The 14,021-nt window shown below is 38.5% G+C and overlaps 1 protein-coding gene across 3 annotated transcripts; it reads right to left on the reverse strand.

Annotated features, from left to right (window-relative positions):
• Window positions 1-644: 644 nt before the first annotated feature.
• Window positions 645-4,208, reverse strand: si:dkey-35i13.1 (uncharacterized protein C11orf87 homolog). Of its 3 annotated transcripts, XM_067450133.1 has the most exons (3): window positions 4,065-4,208; window positions 3,015-3,607; window positions 645-2,924 (listed from the first exon to the last, which is right to left on the reverse strand). In XM_067450133.1, exon 2 carries the CDS (start codon window positions 3,478-3,480, stop codon window positions 3,043-3,045), a length of 438 nt encoding a protein of 145 aa, XP_067306234.1. In that variant the 5' UTR covers window positions 3,481-3,607; window positions 4,065-4,208; the 3' UTR covers window positions 645-2,924; window positions 3,015-3,042. The 3 variants fall into 3 exon arrangements, with proteins under 3 accessions (XP_067306234.1, XP_067306232.1, XP_067306233.1); XM_067450131.1 differs by having other exon boundaries at window positions 645-3,607; XM_067450132.1 differs by having other exon boundaries at window positions 645-3,607; window positions 4,069-4,183.
• Window positions 4,209-14,021: the final 9,813 nt, after the last annotated feature.

Here is a 14,021-nt window from a genome sequence, read left to right on the forward strand (position 1 = left end):
ATGCAGTGGTGTAAAGCACACCACCACTGGACTCTAGAGCAGTGGAGACGTGTTCTCTGGAGTGACCAATCACGTTTCTCTGTCTGGCAATCCGATGGATTAGTCTGCATTGTGACAAGTGTAAAGTTTGGTGGAGGTGGGATTGTGGTGTGGGGTTGTTTTTCAGGGGTTGAGGTTGACCCCTTAGTTCCAGTCAAAGGAACTCTAAATGCTTCAGCATACCAAGACATTTTTGACAATTTTATGGGAACATTTTGGGGATGGTCCCTTCCCGTTCCAACATGACTGCGCACCAGTGCACAAACAAGGTCCATAAAGGCATGGATGAGTGAGTTTGGTGTGGAGGACCTTGACTGGCCTGCACAGAGTCCTAACTTCAACCCAATAGAGCACATTTGGGATGAATTAGGGCAGAGACTGTGAGCCAGGCCTTCTCATCCTACATCAGTGCCTGACCTCGCAAATGCGCTTCTAGAAGAATGGTAAAAAATTCCCATAAACACACTCCTAAACCTTGTGGAAAGCCTCCAGTTATCATGAACTTAATGATTTTAAGCACTTCTTCAGTTATGATGCTTTTAGGAAATAGCCATAATTCTAAGATGATTCATACCAATGAAGAAAAAAAAAAATTGAGACACGCATTTGCACAATACTTTATTAGTAATTCAAAATCGTATGCATTGAACAAAATAAAAACAAAGATTCAAACTGCGATCTTTTACAATACTTGATTTCGGTCTATGACTCCCATTTCCGGTTCAACACAACGTCAAGGAAATACATAAAATGACTTTTAAAATGTTCTCTAGTTTCTTATTGATTGTTACACTAGTTTAGAATGATAAAAATATAATACTCCATCATTAGTGCTATAATAATCTAGAGCAAAAATGCAAAAAGAGAGCATTAATACAGAGCTGTAACACAAAACTGAAATGCCTCAGGTTACATAAGTTTTACTATACAGTGCCATGAACAAAACAAGTATAGGCTATACTACCACTAGCAGCTGCAATTGCACATTAACAGTCTCGGGGATAAAGGGGTTAAAACACTAAACCTATTCATGCCAAGCCAGAATGGCACGAATTGCGCTTCTATCTTGAAAAAGCCACTGAGATAAAGGAAAATCCCGATTAAGAAAGTCCATTTGTCAAACGAAACAACAATGTTGCCTAAAAGAGTTTCTGAAACCCAAAACAAAGGAAAATTGTTCCGAGTTGTGTTGAAATTCTACATGAATAAGACGTTGTCTCCGTCCTTATTTTAGCACTGAAGCGCTGGACAGCGTCTGTACAGACTTTATACACGAGAGCCATCCCTTTAACTCTGAAGAGCCCTGAAGGACTGTCTAAAGGTTTATAATTTGTCCGTGGCAACGGCCCAGTTTACATGAATTCCTCTCAGTGGCACAACAATATGAAGAAGAATGGCTGAGACAATCTGCATGTGCAGATGCTGGGCCTGTACATCCTAAAGGAATGCTAATGGCATGCTATCATCATTTGTAGACAATCCTAAAGGAATGAAACAAAACTGCCTTTCTTTGAGGATTCACATTTAATCTGGTTTGGATTTGCATCCGAATCATCAGCATCGTGTAAAATTCTACTTAATTTGATTTTTAGAGGAGTTTTGTTTGATCCACATAGGAGTGGCTCTGAAAATCCATCAGTTTTCAAATTCTGTCGGATTGATTAAATTCTTTGATCCGTTGAGGGTTTCTATTTAATTCAGACTGGATTGGATCTGAATTATGATAGAAATTCCATTGATATTCAGTAAAATCCTTTTAGATTAAAAGTTATTCTTTTGAATCATTATATGTATACATTTTTAGATTCTTATTCTATCCAATCCATTAGTATTTGTTTAATCCAGCAAGATTTTATTGAATAATGTTGTTTTTTGCATAATTTCATTTTATCCAGTGGGGGTTTATTTGATTATTATGGGTTTCTGTGTAATCTCATTGAAATTAACCCCTAATATCCATTTGTGTTCAATAAAATCCTGTTGGATTAACTCATTAATGCCTTTTCATTTCATTTTATCCAAAAGGATCTTTTTCAACACTCTTGACTGATCCCATTAGGACTGGCTCCAAATTGTATGATAGAGATTCCATTAATATCCAGTAAAGTCCTTTTAGATTAACCACGTAATTCTTTTGACTCTTTTTATTTTTAGAAGATCATTGTTTTATCCAATCCATTGGTATTAATTAAATCGAGTAAAATTATATTAAATAATATCGATTTTATTTTCTTTAAAAAAAAAAAAAAGCTTTAATATTGTTTTTTTTTTCTCCAGAATTTAATATCAGCCAGTAGGATCTTATCTGATTCTTTCTTAGAGGGTTTCTGTGTGATCTCGTTAGGATTAACCCCTAATTACGAAAGAAATTCCATTTGTGTTCAATAAAATTCTGTTGGATTAACTCATTATTGCCTTTTCATTTAATCCAACAGGACTTTTTAACACTCTTGTCTGATCCCATTAGGACTGGCTCCAAATTATATGATAGAAATTTCATTAATACTCAGTAAAATCATGGAGTTATTTTTTTATTTTATTTTTTATCCAGTCGATTATTCATTTTAATTTTTTGTATGAAAAAAAAAGTGTCGTTTTTTCCCTAGTTTAATTTTATCCAGTGGGGTTTTTCTTGATTCGTATAGAGCTTCTGTTGGATCTTATTTGGGATTAACCCCTAATTACGATAGAAATTCCCTTTGTGTTCAATAAAATCCCGATGGATTAACTCATGAATGCCTTTTCATTTCATTTCATCCAATCTTTTTCAACACTCTCGTCTGGTCCATTAGTAGGCTACTGGCTCCACGATAGAAATTCCATCAGCAGTTATTTTCTCCTTCTCGAAAACCATTGAGACTGTTCGTAGATTTCTCCTCCGGGATCTATATGATGAAAACGTATCAACTGTAACGCTTATACAAAGAATCGATATATTCCGTAGGTAATATCATATGAATACATAGGTTATTTACAGTGTCCCCCGAAGCTGGCACTGCGTTATCAAGACACAGCGACCGATTCCAACAAGTTATCATCCTTCGTCTGTCCCGAGTGTCCCGCGTCCTCTGTGTCGCCAGGATCTTCCGTGTTTGGGTCGCTTTTCCGCACTGCCGTGGGGGGTCTCACCATGATGCACTGCCGGACCGCCGGCTTGCCTTTGCCCGCTTTGGGACTGCAGTTGTCGCGCTCGTATTCCTCCTGGGCTTTCTGTATCTTGCGCTTTTTCATCTTGCTTTTGTGAAAGTGGAAGGTCGTGATGGACACGGCTATTATCCCAATGATCATCGCGATGAGCACGAAAAGCACGACGGTGGATGAGAACGCCTGGAACAACTGATCCACCCGGTCAAAGCAGGTGCCATTGTTGGTCCGAGCGGTTCCGTTTAAGGCACAGTGGGGAATGGAAAGCGCCAGTCTCTCCAAGGTCCGGGCACTCATTTAGTCCGGTTCGGGCAGTGACTGTATTGCAGGGAAGAATTGAGGAGATGAGAGCGAGAAGAAATGTCCACCCCTGCGAATGCGCGCGCTATATTGCATTCATTTCTCTTGAGGGAAATGAGTCCACCTAAAATAGATCCAATGAGGAATCCAGGGTTAGAAAAGAGCATGTGGGTTTTAGCGTTACAATTCTAGGCACGTTGGAAATCGTCCTTTAAAACACTTTCAAATCCACACCTTTGACGCATACAGAATCTGTTTAAGAACAAAAGCGAGCTCATTCGTACACCTCTAAAGGGCGCGCGCTGGTCGCTATAACTTTGCGCAAAATAATGTCGCTATATTCTCTCAGCCCGTGCTCCCTTTCGCAAAGCTATTGTTTTACCATTACAAAAAGCATATCAGTTTCAGCATTCATTTCTCAACTGCGGCATTCCTTCAGATCAGCCAGCAGCAGGGCTGTTCATCAATTAGGCTGCTGTCTGAAGAAAACCGTAAAGTAGCCCACACACAGGAAAAAAGAAACAACTAGCTTCATCAGTCAAACGAACATGCGAAGATCTACATTAAAACCGGTCGTTTACCTGCCTCTACTGTGGGGATGTCGCTGCTCCGGAGGCGAAGACCGGTCGTGGTTGCAAATTCTGGAGAAAAAGGAGCTGAATCCAGCCAATCGCTGCAGCTCGCAATGACGTATCGCCTTTGATAATCCAAACGCTCAAGCAACCTCATTCAGACATACAGTACGTGTAGATGACAGTCCAGGGTTAGTTATGCAAATGTGCGGGGCTCAACAAACGTCCCTTCCCTGCATTTGACCGACGCACCGTATTTATGATAACTTTACGCATATCGAACACTCTTAAAAATAAGGTTCCAAAAGTGAGTCTCCTCAGCGATGATAAAGAACTAAGAACCATTTTGGTTCTCAAAAGAACCAAACAGTTCTTAATTTGAAAAAATATAAAGAACATACACATATAAATAACATTGTTTTGCTTTAAAGAACGGAATGGTTCCATTGATGTTATTAGATGTCATATAAAGAACCTTTTTAAGAGTGTTGGGCAGGGCAGGTGTGTCCGTCTTGCAGGTTTTAGCTCCAGCATACCTGGTGTTTCTAGTATGCCTTGTAAAACCTTGATTAGCTTGATCATTAACTTAATTAGATATATATTTAAATGAAAAACACCTATGTGTGTGTATTTGCTTATACATATTATACATAGCACATATATTATTTAAACACAAACTTTTATTTTGGATGTGAATCGTGATTAATACTTTGACAGCCCTAATACAAACTATATTGCCAAATGTTTTAGGACGTCCGCCTTTACATGCACATGAACTTTTATGACATCCCATTCTTAATCCGTAGGGTTTAATATGGAGTTTGCCAACCCTTTGCTGCTATAACAGATTCAACTTTCCACAAGGTTTAGGAGTGTGTTTATGGGAATTTTTGACCCATGTTCTAAAAGTGCATTTGCGAGGTCAGGGAGTGATGTTGGATGAGAAGGCCCGGGTCGCAGTCTCCGCTCTAATTCATCCCAAAGGTGCTTTATTGGGTTAAAGTTAGGACTCTTTGCAGGCCAGTCAAGTTCCTCCACACCAAACTCGCTCATCCATGTCTTTATGGACCTTGCTTTGTGCACTGGTGCGCAGTCATGATAGAACAGGAAGGGGCCATCCCCAAACTGTTCCCACAAAGCTGGGAGCATGAAATTGTCTAAAATGTCTTGGTATGCTGAAGCATTCCTTTCACTAAGGGCCAATTCCAACCCCTGAAAAACAAACCCACACCAATCCCCCTCCACCAAACTTTACACTTAGGCCCCGTCCACACGGAGACGTGTTTAGCTGTATACGTATACATTTTGTACCGTATCAGCGTTTCGTCCACACGGATCCGGCGTTTTAGAAGCATGAATCCGATATTTTCTGGAACCGGGTCCCGAAGTGGGTAAATCTGAAAACGATCATCTTCCGTTTTCAAGTGTACAGCGAATCCGTATATTTTCTGAAACGGTGATGTCATCACACTACGTCCAGCACAGTGAAAGAGTTAAGGGATACAACTACAGGCACTGGGCATGCGCACATCAATATCGCGTCATTTAATTACCGTATCTGCATTATTGTAAGGGTATGTTTTGGGTTGGGGTAGGTGTAGGCATTAATAAAACACATCTGTTAAGTAGCAAATGTATTTATTGTTATTTTATTGTGAGATTTTGCCTCACCTCCGACCACTGCTATACCCCTTCTAGCCACAACTCTTCTTCTCCGTTTTTAGTGGATTTCTGTGGCAGAATTACAGCGCCACACACTGGCCTGGCATGCAAACTACATCGTTTTTAGTCAGTTTCGGTAATCTCAAGTGGACGCAGATATTTCTTGAAACGAGGGGGAAAAAAAGATGGATTGGGAAAGCTCTGGCTTCGTGTGGACGGGGCCTTAATGCAGACTCGTCCATCGGATTGCCAGACAGAGAAGTGTGATTGGTCTAGAGTCCAGTGACGGCGTTTTACACCACTAAGCCCGATTTGCACAAAAAGAGCCATAATTATTTTCTGGACTAATGAAATTCATGTCTTATGTGACAGTGCTGTAAATTCCTTTTTCTGTTATTCTAATTCAACATGCTTTGTCGTCCAACTCAATTCAAATTCCAAATTATTTGCAAGGAAGCTAATTTATAAATGTGTTATAAATCAAACCCTTGTAGACCATGAGCTGTTTTATTTGGGTATTCAGCATCTCTTTTGATACAACTACAGGAACCTGTGTTTGAGGCCTCTCGGTTTATAAACATAAATAATTTCTACTTTAAAAGCCATACATGGCTTCAAAGAAGATTAAACTGATTGTTGAGTATCTGTCACAAAGGAAACTGTCTATGCTAATACTAATTAAGTCACTGAACTGTCAGAATATCTGTAAATGTTGTCTGGCTCATACCATTCAGAAGGTCTTCGCATGCTTTGTTTCTTAGTTCATCATTGATTCTTGGGATGGGGTTAGGAGAAGGGCACAAGACTGCTCAAATGAAAATGACAGTGCTCAGTATTATCCAATTAAATAATTGTCTGTCCTATCAAGATACGAGCAAGAGCATTACACCCACCAGAGACCTTGACCCTGACTTCTGACAAGGTGAAGATTCATAGGACTCAAACTGAGATTTATTGCATAAGAAATCTGCTATATGTAAAAATTTTAATTGAGCTGCTGATGTCAATAAACAGCCTATCACACTTGCTCTTCGTTAGGTCTGAAATTTGACGAAAAAACAAAACAAAACAGGTGCTCAAACAAAAACATAGGAGGCTCTAAGTGATAAGTTAAAGTCATTAAAATAATTTCTCATATCCCCTCTGAAGAGACAAAGACAGCTATAAGGAAGCCACTCAAAGGTTGATGGCTGTCTGGAAATACTTGATTCTGATTGGTTGAGTTTTGCATAATTAGCCTCAAACTGTAACTGACCACTGCCATAGGCAACCAGTTTCCAGCATAGGTTTGCCATTTAAAGCCAATTAAAAATATAATGAAAATATAGTACATTGTCTCAAAATCTCTGTAAAAGTATGGTATGTGGCATATTGAGCCATTTAATTGGCCGCAGTTGGACCTTTTAAAGTCTGAGGGCTTAATGAAGGTGAAGAATCATTTATCAATCAAATATTTACCCATAGTGTTCCTGTAAAACAACTCTTTTTCCTCGTATTGGTCCAACGCAGCCATATTGTCATGATCCCAGCCTGTGTTTCCCTTGTTTGAGCCTTGTGCCATGTTTTATAGTTCTTTGTAGTTTTTCATTATGATACGTTTTCAACAGTTTTGAAAATCATCTAGTGGGGAAAACATTGTCCAATTTACTCAATCATATTATTTGCAATCAAGTTTCACTTGATTTCTTTGCTTTCGAATCATTTAATTCTCTAAAATGTGCAATCTACTAGATTCTATTATTTAGGGTGAATGCGGACCAAGTTCTTAGAAAATGATTTTTGCTGAAAATGTAGTTCCCTGCACACTTTGCTTGGAATGGGGAGAGAACAAATGTTGAAATGAATTGTTATTGTACGTGTTTTTGAGCAAGTTGAGAAAAGGGGGAGATGTTCAGTTATGCTGTAGTTATTATTACAATTTAAATTACACTAGGTTACCATTGTGGAGACGAGTTGAGCATTTGCTAGGATGTAGATACAGCACATCTTTTAACTGTTACGCCCATAGCATTGCTTAGCATTTAACATGCTAATGTGAGCTATAGCTAATTTGGAAGCTTGTTAGTAGTCTTATAATTAAGTCATCTGACACACAAATATAAGATTTTGATTGTTTTAATACTATTAGTCAACCATGTTAAGATCATTTAGACTTAATTAGGAAACTTAAGGGGGGGGGGTCAGTCTTGAGTACCTATAGAATAGTATTGCATCCGTCATATCTCTGAAAAGTCTTTAGTTTTGTTATATTTATAAAAGAAAGCTGTACCGAGTCTTTCCGGAAAAAAACGAGCGCCTGGAGGCGTATCGAGTGGGCGGAGCTAAATGACGAAAGTGTCTGAAAGCTGTGACATCCTCAAACGTGGAAAAGAAAACGTTACCCTAAATAAACCATGGCTATTAATCAGGGCCCGTATTTATCAAACATCTTAGAATTACTCACTGCTAAGAATTGACTTAAGAGTAAAAAAATTCTTGACTCAAAGCTGCGCTTAAAAGTTAGTTATCAAGCATCCCAATCATACTTTAAGTAAAGTGTAGGACTAAATCTTAAGTGTCAGTCTTAGAGTTGATTCACAACACTTTGCTGTGCCACAAACTGGATTTTGGATGATGTCATAGGCATGAACCAATCACTGAATAGATGTCCTTATTTAAGAATATCCTCAGATAAATTCACACATTGAATAGTGAAATCAACAATGGTGAGTTTACATCCAACACATTTAACAATAAAGCGTTTTCAAGAGAATACATTATAATATACACATTTGAAATGAAAGATAAACATGTTTTCATCCATGTCTTAATTTCAATTTTTAAACTGGTGTGCTGTTAACTGACCTGCCTACATATATATATATATATATATATATATATATATATATATATATATATATATATAGCCTAGATTTTTTTTTTATATAATCAGCCACCATGAATTCCAAAAGAAAACCGACACGGCAGGATGAAGAAGCGATCGCTACTGCTTGCTGAATTAGTCAAACAGCCTTTTATTTTATTTTATTATAAAACCCACATTAACCAGTGCTGAAAAAGATGATGCCTGCTCTGCCCAAATGATACCGTTTGATTAACTGCTTGTCGTCAAAAATTTCGAACACATTCTCCCTCTCTTGAAAGATTTGCGCACGTCTCTGTCTCCTCAGCGCCATCTCAAGCCCCTACTGGCAACTCCTAACCACTTGAGAGACCTCTCGAGCTGTCTTAAATAACTGGGAGAGTAAGAGTGATTCTTAGCTTTAAGAAATTTGATAAAATGCTTTTATACTTAAGTTTGAAAGTAGGAGTAAATTTCATGAATTCTCAGCACTTAAGACTAAAATAGCAAAGCTTGATAATTACGGGTCCAGATTCAACCATACATATGTGTTCCAGAATCTGATCCAGAAGATGAAATTGAACAGAAGCAGCAGCAACAGCAGGACGTCTCTGTGGTACTGTAACAGCTTGTCAACATTTGCGTGTGTTAACTCATGGTTTATGAGGACATGATTTGGTTTATGGACTATTGTATGCGACTGAACGGTAGCAGTAGCAAGCGAAATGGTTTTGCATGTCAGAGAAAACAATACAATATAGTAGCGCATTTTTAATGAAGAAGTGCGCTTTGTGTTTTACAATAAACAAAAAGACACCTATAGTGGTCAGCTAAACAAATGTATTTAAACACACACCATACATCGCATGCTCCAGTGATAAATTAACTATACACGATCGTGTTGTTTACTGATGTTTACTTACTTGACGATATCCTAACTAAGTTACACACAGACATTTTAAGCAGTTTTGCTCACCGCCTGCTTCCAAAGTACAAACGTGAACCTTTATCATAGGGACCACTCCATCAAAAACACACTTCTTTGGTGACATTGTTGATCTGGTGAAGTCCTATGACTGCAGTGAGTGCAGCGTTTATGGGCGTGCATTTGTTCTCTCGGTCTGGTCGAGCGCACCCTTCCGGGAGAAGAGCCCATACAAGGAAATTCCGCCCCATTCTACGTCAAGCGGACCCATACTCGGAAAAAAAATCTGAAACTTGTGAGAAACCGGAAGGAGTATTTTTGACACAGAAATACTCCATCAAACGCCCAACTTAGTTTTTGAAACTTTGTCCATGTTTAAGATGTGAAAGTCTTTAGCAGTCTAAACAGCTCAGTATGCATGAAACAGCATCTCACCTCCCCTAAAAATGACTCCATTTCACAATATTAAAATTACGTGAACAAATTATGTTTAAATTTATTTATGTGTTACTCAACTTTTTGCTCAACATGTTGCTTTTTTATTCAACTTACCCACATTCAAGTGTTGATAAAAAACACATTAAGCTAGAATAAAAAATATATGTTTTGTTTAAACGCAGAGACTCTAATCCTTTTTTTTCTTTTCTTATACAATGATGGAAAAAAAATTAGTCAACCATCAATTGTGCAAGTTTTCCCACTTAGAAAGATGAGAGAGGCTTGTAATTTTCACCACACTTCAACTATGAGAGACAATATGAGAAACAAAAATCCAGAAAATCACATGTCTTCTTTACTCATTACCTGTATTAATGGCGCCTTTTTGAACTCGTTTTCAGTATAAAAGACCTGCACCAGGCTGGGAAGACTGAATCTGCAATAGGTAAGCAGCTTTGGGTGAAGAAATCAACTGTGGGAGCAATTATTAGAAAATGGAAGACATGCAAGACCACTGATAATCTCCCTCAATCTGGGGCTCCACGCAAGATCTCACCCTGTGGGGTCAACATGATCACAAGAACGGTGAGCAAAAATCCCAGAACCACACGGTTGGATCTAGTAAATGACCTGCAGAGAGCTGCGACAAAGTAACAAAGGCTATCATCAGAAATACACTGCGCCGCCAGGGACTCAAATCCTGCAGTGCCAGACGTGTCCCCCTGCTTAAGCCAGTACATGTCTGAAGTTTGCTAGAGAGCATTTGGATGATCCAGAAGAGGATTGGGAGAATATCATATGGTCAGATGAAACAAAAACAGAACTTTTTGGTAAAAACTCACCTTGTTGTGTTTGGAGGAGAAAGAATGCTGAATTGCATTATACCTATATATATATATATATATATATATATATATATATATATATATAGAATGTTGTGATAATTATACAACAAAATATTCTGGGGGCATGACATTTTTGTGAAAATGATCAAAAACGCTTGGGGAAACAATGTTGTGGAAATACTTTTAAGACTTGAAACCAAACTTGACCTGCACATGTTTTTGTGAGATTCAGCAGGGTAACAATCCTCTTCAGCTCCAAGTTGTCAGATGTGATGTTTAACCTTCCGTAATGAGAAATAAATGCGTCGACTCTCGGGAACCTTGCAGTCCTGGCCATATGCTGGGACTCAGCACGAGATGTTGTACCCTTCAAGTTTAAAGTTTGTTAATAAAATCCAACACGGCGTTTTACACAACCGTCCCTCATGTACTGCTGCTAAAGACAGAGCGTTTTAATCGTGTCACTAATCTATTCCAAAGGCCTATCCAGTCCCCGTAGAGATTAATTACTACATCGTTTGTACTGTGCTCGATAAATGTGCGAAGTGACCTCCATTATGGCTCCACCCGCTCAGCATCTTCTGTCAATTAATCTCTCAGAATCGGGTCCCTCTGATAATCGTTGGAGGGACCAAATTAATCATTTCAACCTCTTGTGTACCAGATTATTGACTAAATCTATGCAATTACTTCTTTAAGAGATCAGACTTACACACTGGCCAAAATGTTTAAATGTTTTGGAAATATTTGATATAGGCCCATACAAATTTCATGTTTTTTCATGATTGTGCTGGTCAAACTCCATATGCTTCCACACTAGATTGGTAAGATTGTGATTTCTATTTCACTATAATTGCAGACCATTTGCCAAAACATTACAAACATTCCACGTCATAGACACATTTATGATACATGCATTTTTATCATTTAATGGATCGGTTTACATGTGATGGATCACACAATCAAACAATGTTTGAAAGTTGTGAAGAGTTTGACAGTTTCACTGAGAGTCAATTCATCAGTTTTAATCAACGAGCCTGTGCATTTAGTTATTGTGCAGATTGTAATACATACTCTTTTGCACATGTGCCAAAACACATGATTTGCACTCTAAAAAATGCTGGGTTAAAAACAACCCAAGTTGGGTTGGAAATGGACAAACCCAGAAATTGGATTGTTTGAACCCTAGTAAATGGACTCATTCAAAAATCCCAATTTCTAGGTTTGTCCATTTTCAACCCAACATGGGTTGTTTTTAACCCAGCATTTTTAGAGTGTGCTTAAATTGATATCTGATGTGAACAAGAAGTTATTGTTTTGAGAGAGAGAAAAAATCTCATTTGAGAATTGGGCAATTGAAGAAGAACTGTAAATAGGCTTAAATTGAAAGAGGGGCTCGAGACCTGATAATTGTAGAGATGGGTGGTGGGCACTTTTGGCAACCCCCTAGCAACAACATAGAAACTAGGTAATAATCACTCAAATTACCCTAACAACTGCATAATTCACCATGACAACCACAACACCATAACATTGAGGTGGCAGGTTTTGCATGGGAAAAATACCACTAACATTTTCTTCAGAAAGTGTGAAAAATATAATTGATTATCATTTTAGTGTCCCTTAAAAATGTACCTTGATTGAAATGACATTCTTATAGATTATAAATATGTTGCCTATTGCAGCTCTGTACACTGAAGATTTCTCTCATCTGACATCGAGAGGTGCATTCTGGGATGTTTTCTACACATTATTGAGTTAACATGCACGACGGACGGACGGACGGACGGACGGACAGATAGATAGATAGATAGATAGATAGATAGATAGATAGATAGATAGATAGATAGATAGACAGACAGACAGACAGACAGACAGACAGATAGATAGATAGATAGATAGATAGATAGATAGATAGATAGATAGATAGATAGATAGATAGATAGATAGATAGATAGATAGATAGATAGATAGATAGTCTGACGGACGGACGGACGGACGGACGGACGGACGGACGGACGGACGGACGGATGGATGGATGGATGGATAGATAGATAGATAGATAGATAGATAGATAGATAGATAGATAGATAGATAGATAGATAGATAGATAGATAGTCTGACGGACGGACAGACAGATAGATAGATAAATAGATAGTCTGACAGACGGACGGACGGACGAAAGGACAGACAGACAGATAGTCGGACGGATGGACGGACGGACGAAAGGACAGACAGACAGATAGTCGGACGGACGGACGGACAGACGATAGATAGATAGATAGATAGATAGATAGATAGATAGATAGATAGATAGATAGATAGATAGATAGATAGATAGATAGATAGATAGATAGATAGATAGATAGATAGATAGATAGTCTGACGGACGGACGAACGGACAGACAGACAGATAGTCGGACGGACGGACGGACGGACAGATAGATAGATAGATAGATAGATAGATAGATAGATAGATAGATAGATAGATAGATAGATAGATAGATAGATAGATAGATAGATAGATAGATAGATAGATAGATAGATAGTCTGACGGACGGACGGACAGACAGATAGATAGATAAATAGATAGTCTGACGGACGGACGGACGAAAGGACAGACAGACAGATAGTCGGACGGACGGACACAGACAGACAGACAGAAAGATATTCGGACGGACGGACGGACGGACGGACGGACGGACGGACGGACGGACGATAGATAGATAGATAGATAGATAGATAGATAGATAGATAGATAGATAGATAGATAGATAGATAGATAGATAGATAGATAGATAGATAGATAGATAGATAGATAGATAGATAGTCTGACAGACAGACAGACAATTGTTCAAAACATTTAAGGAGTCACCATTCGGAAAAAAAACAAGCCTGAGCCATTCACAGCCTCTTCTAAAACACGATTCTCTTTAGCATTCTCTGCTTGGTGCAGTTAGCTTGTCCCCTCATCAATCTCAAAAATTCAAATGCTGTGAAAGGCTCTCAGCACTATAAAGTGCCCTGTTTCCACACAAATCAATCATACATCTCTAGTGCATACTAATGAAATGGTATGAGCTCAGCTCACAAGAGTGTTTGGGCAGTTTTACTATCAGTAAGTATCACTGTGGAGGACACAACACATTGAACTCTGTGTGAGACGTATCTTTGGCACCTAGCATAAAAGAAAAACAACAACTGCATCCTCCCACATCTCAAGCTTGTATGGGCTTTAAATACAAAGTCAGAAG

This window comes from Pseudorasbora parva, chromosome 8 (genome assembly GCF_024679245.1).
Source record: "Pseudorasbora parva isolate DD20220531a chromosome 8, ASM2467924v1, whole genome shotgun sequence".
Taxonomy (NCBI): Eukaryota; Metazoa; Chordata; class Actinopteri; order Cypriniformes; family Gobionidae; genus Pseudorasbora; species Pseudorasbora parva.

Coding starts and splice junctions, on each gene's coding strand:
- si:dkey-35i13.1 (XM_067450133.1), bottom strand. CDS start 3,480: ATGAGTGCCCGGACCTTGGAGAGACTGGCGCTTTCCATTCCCCACTGT.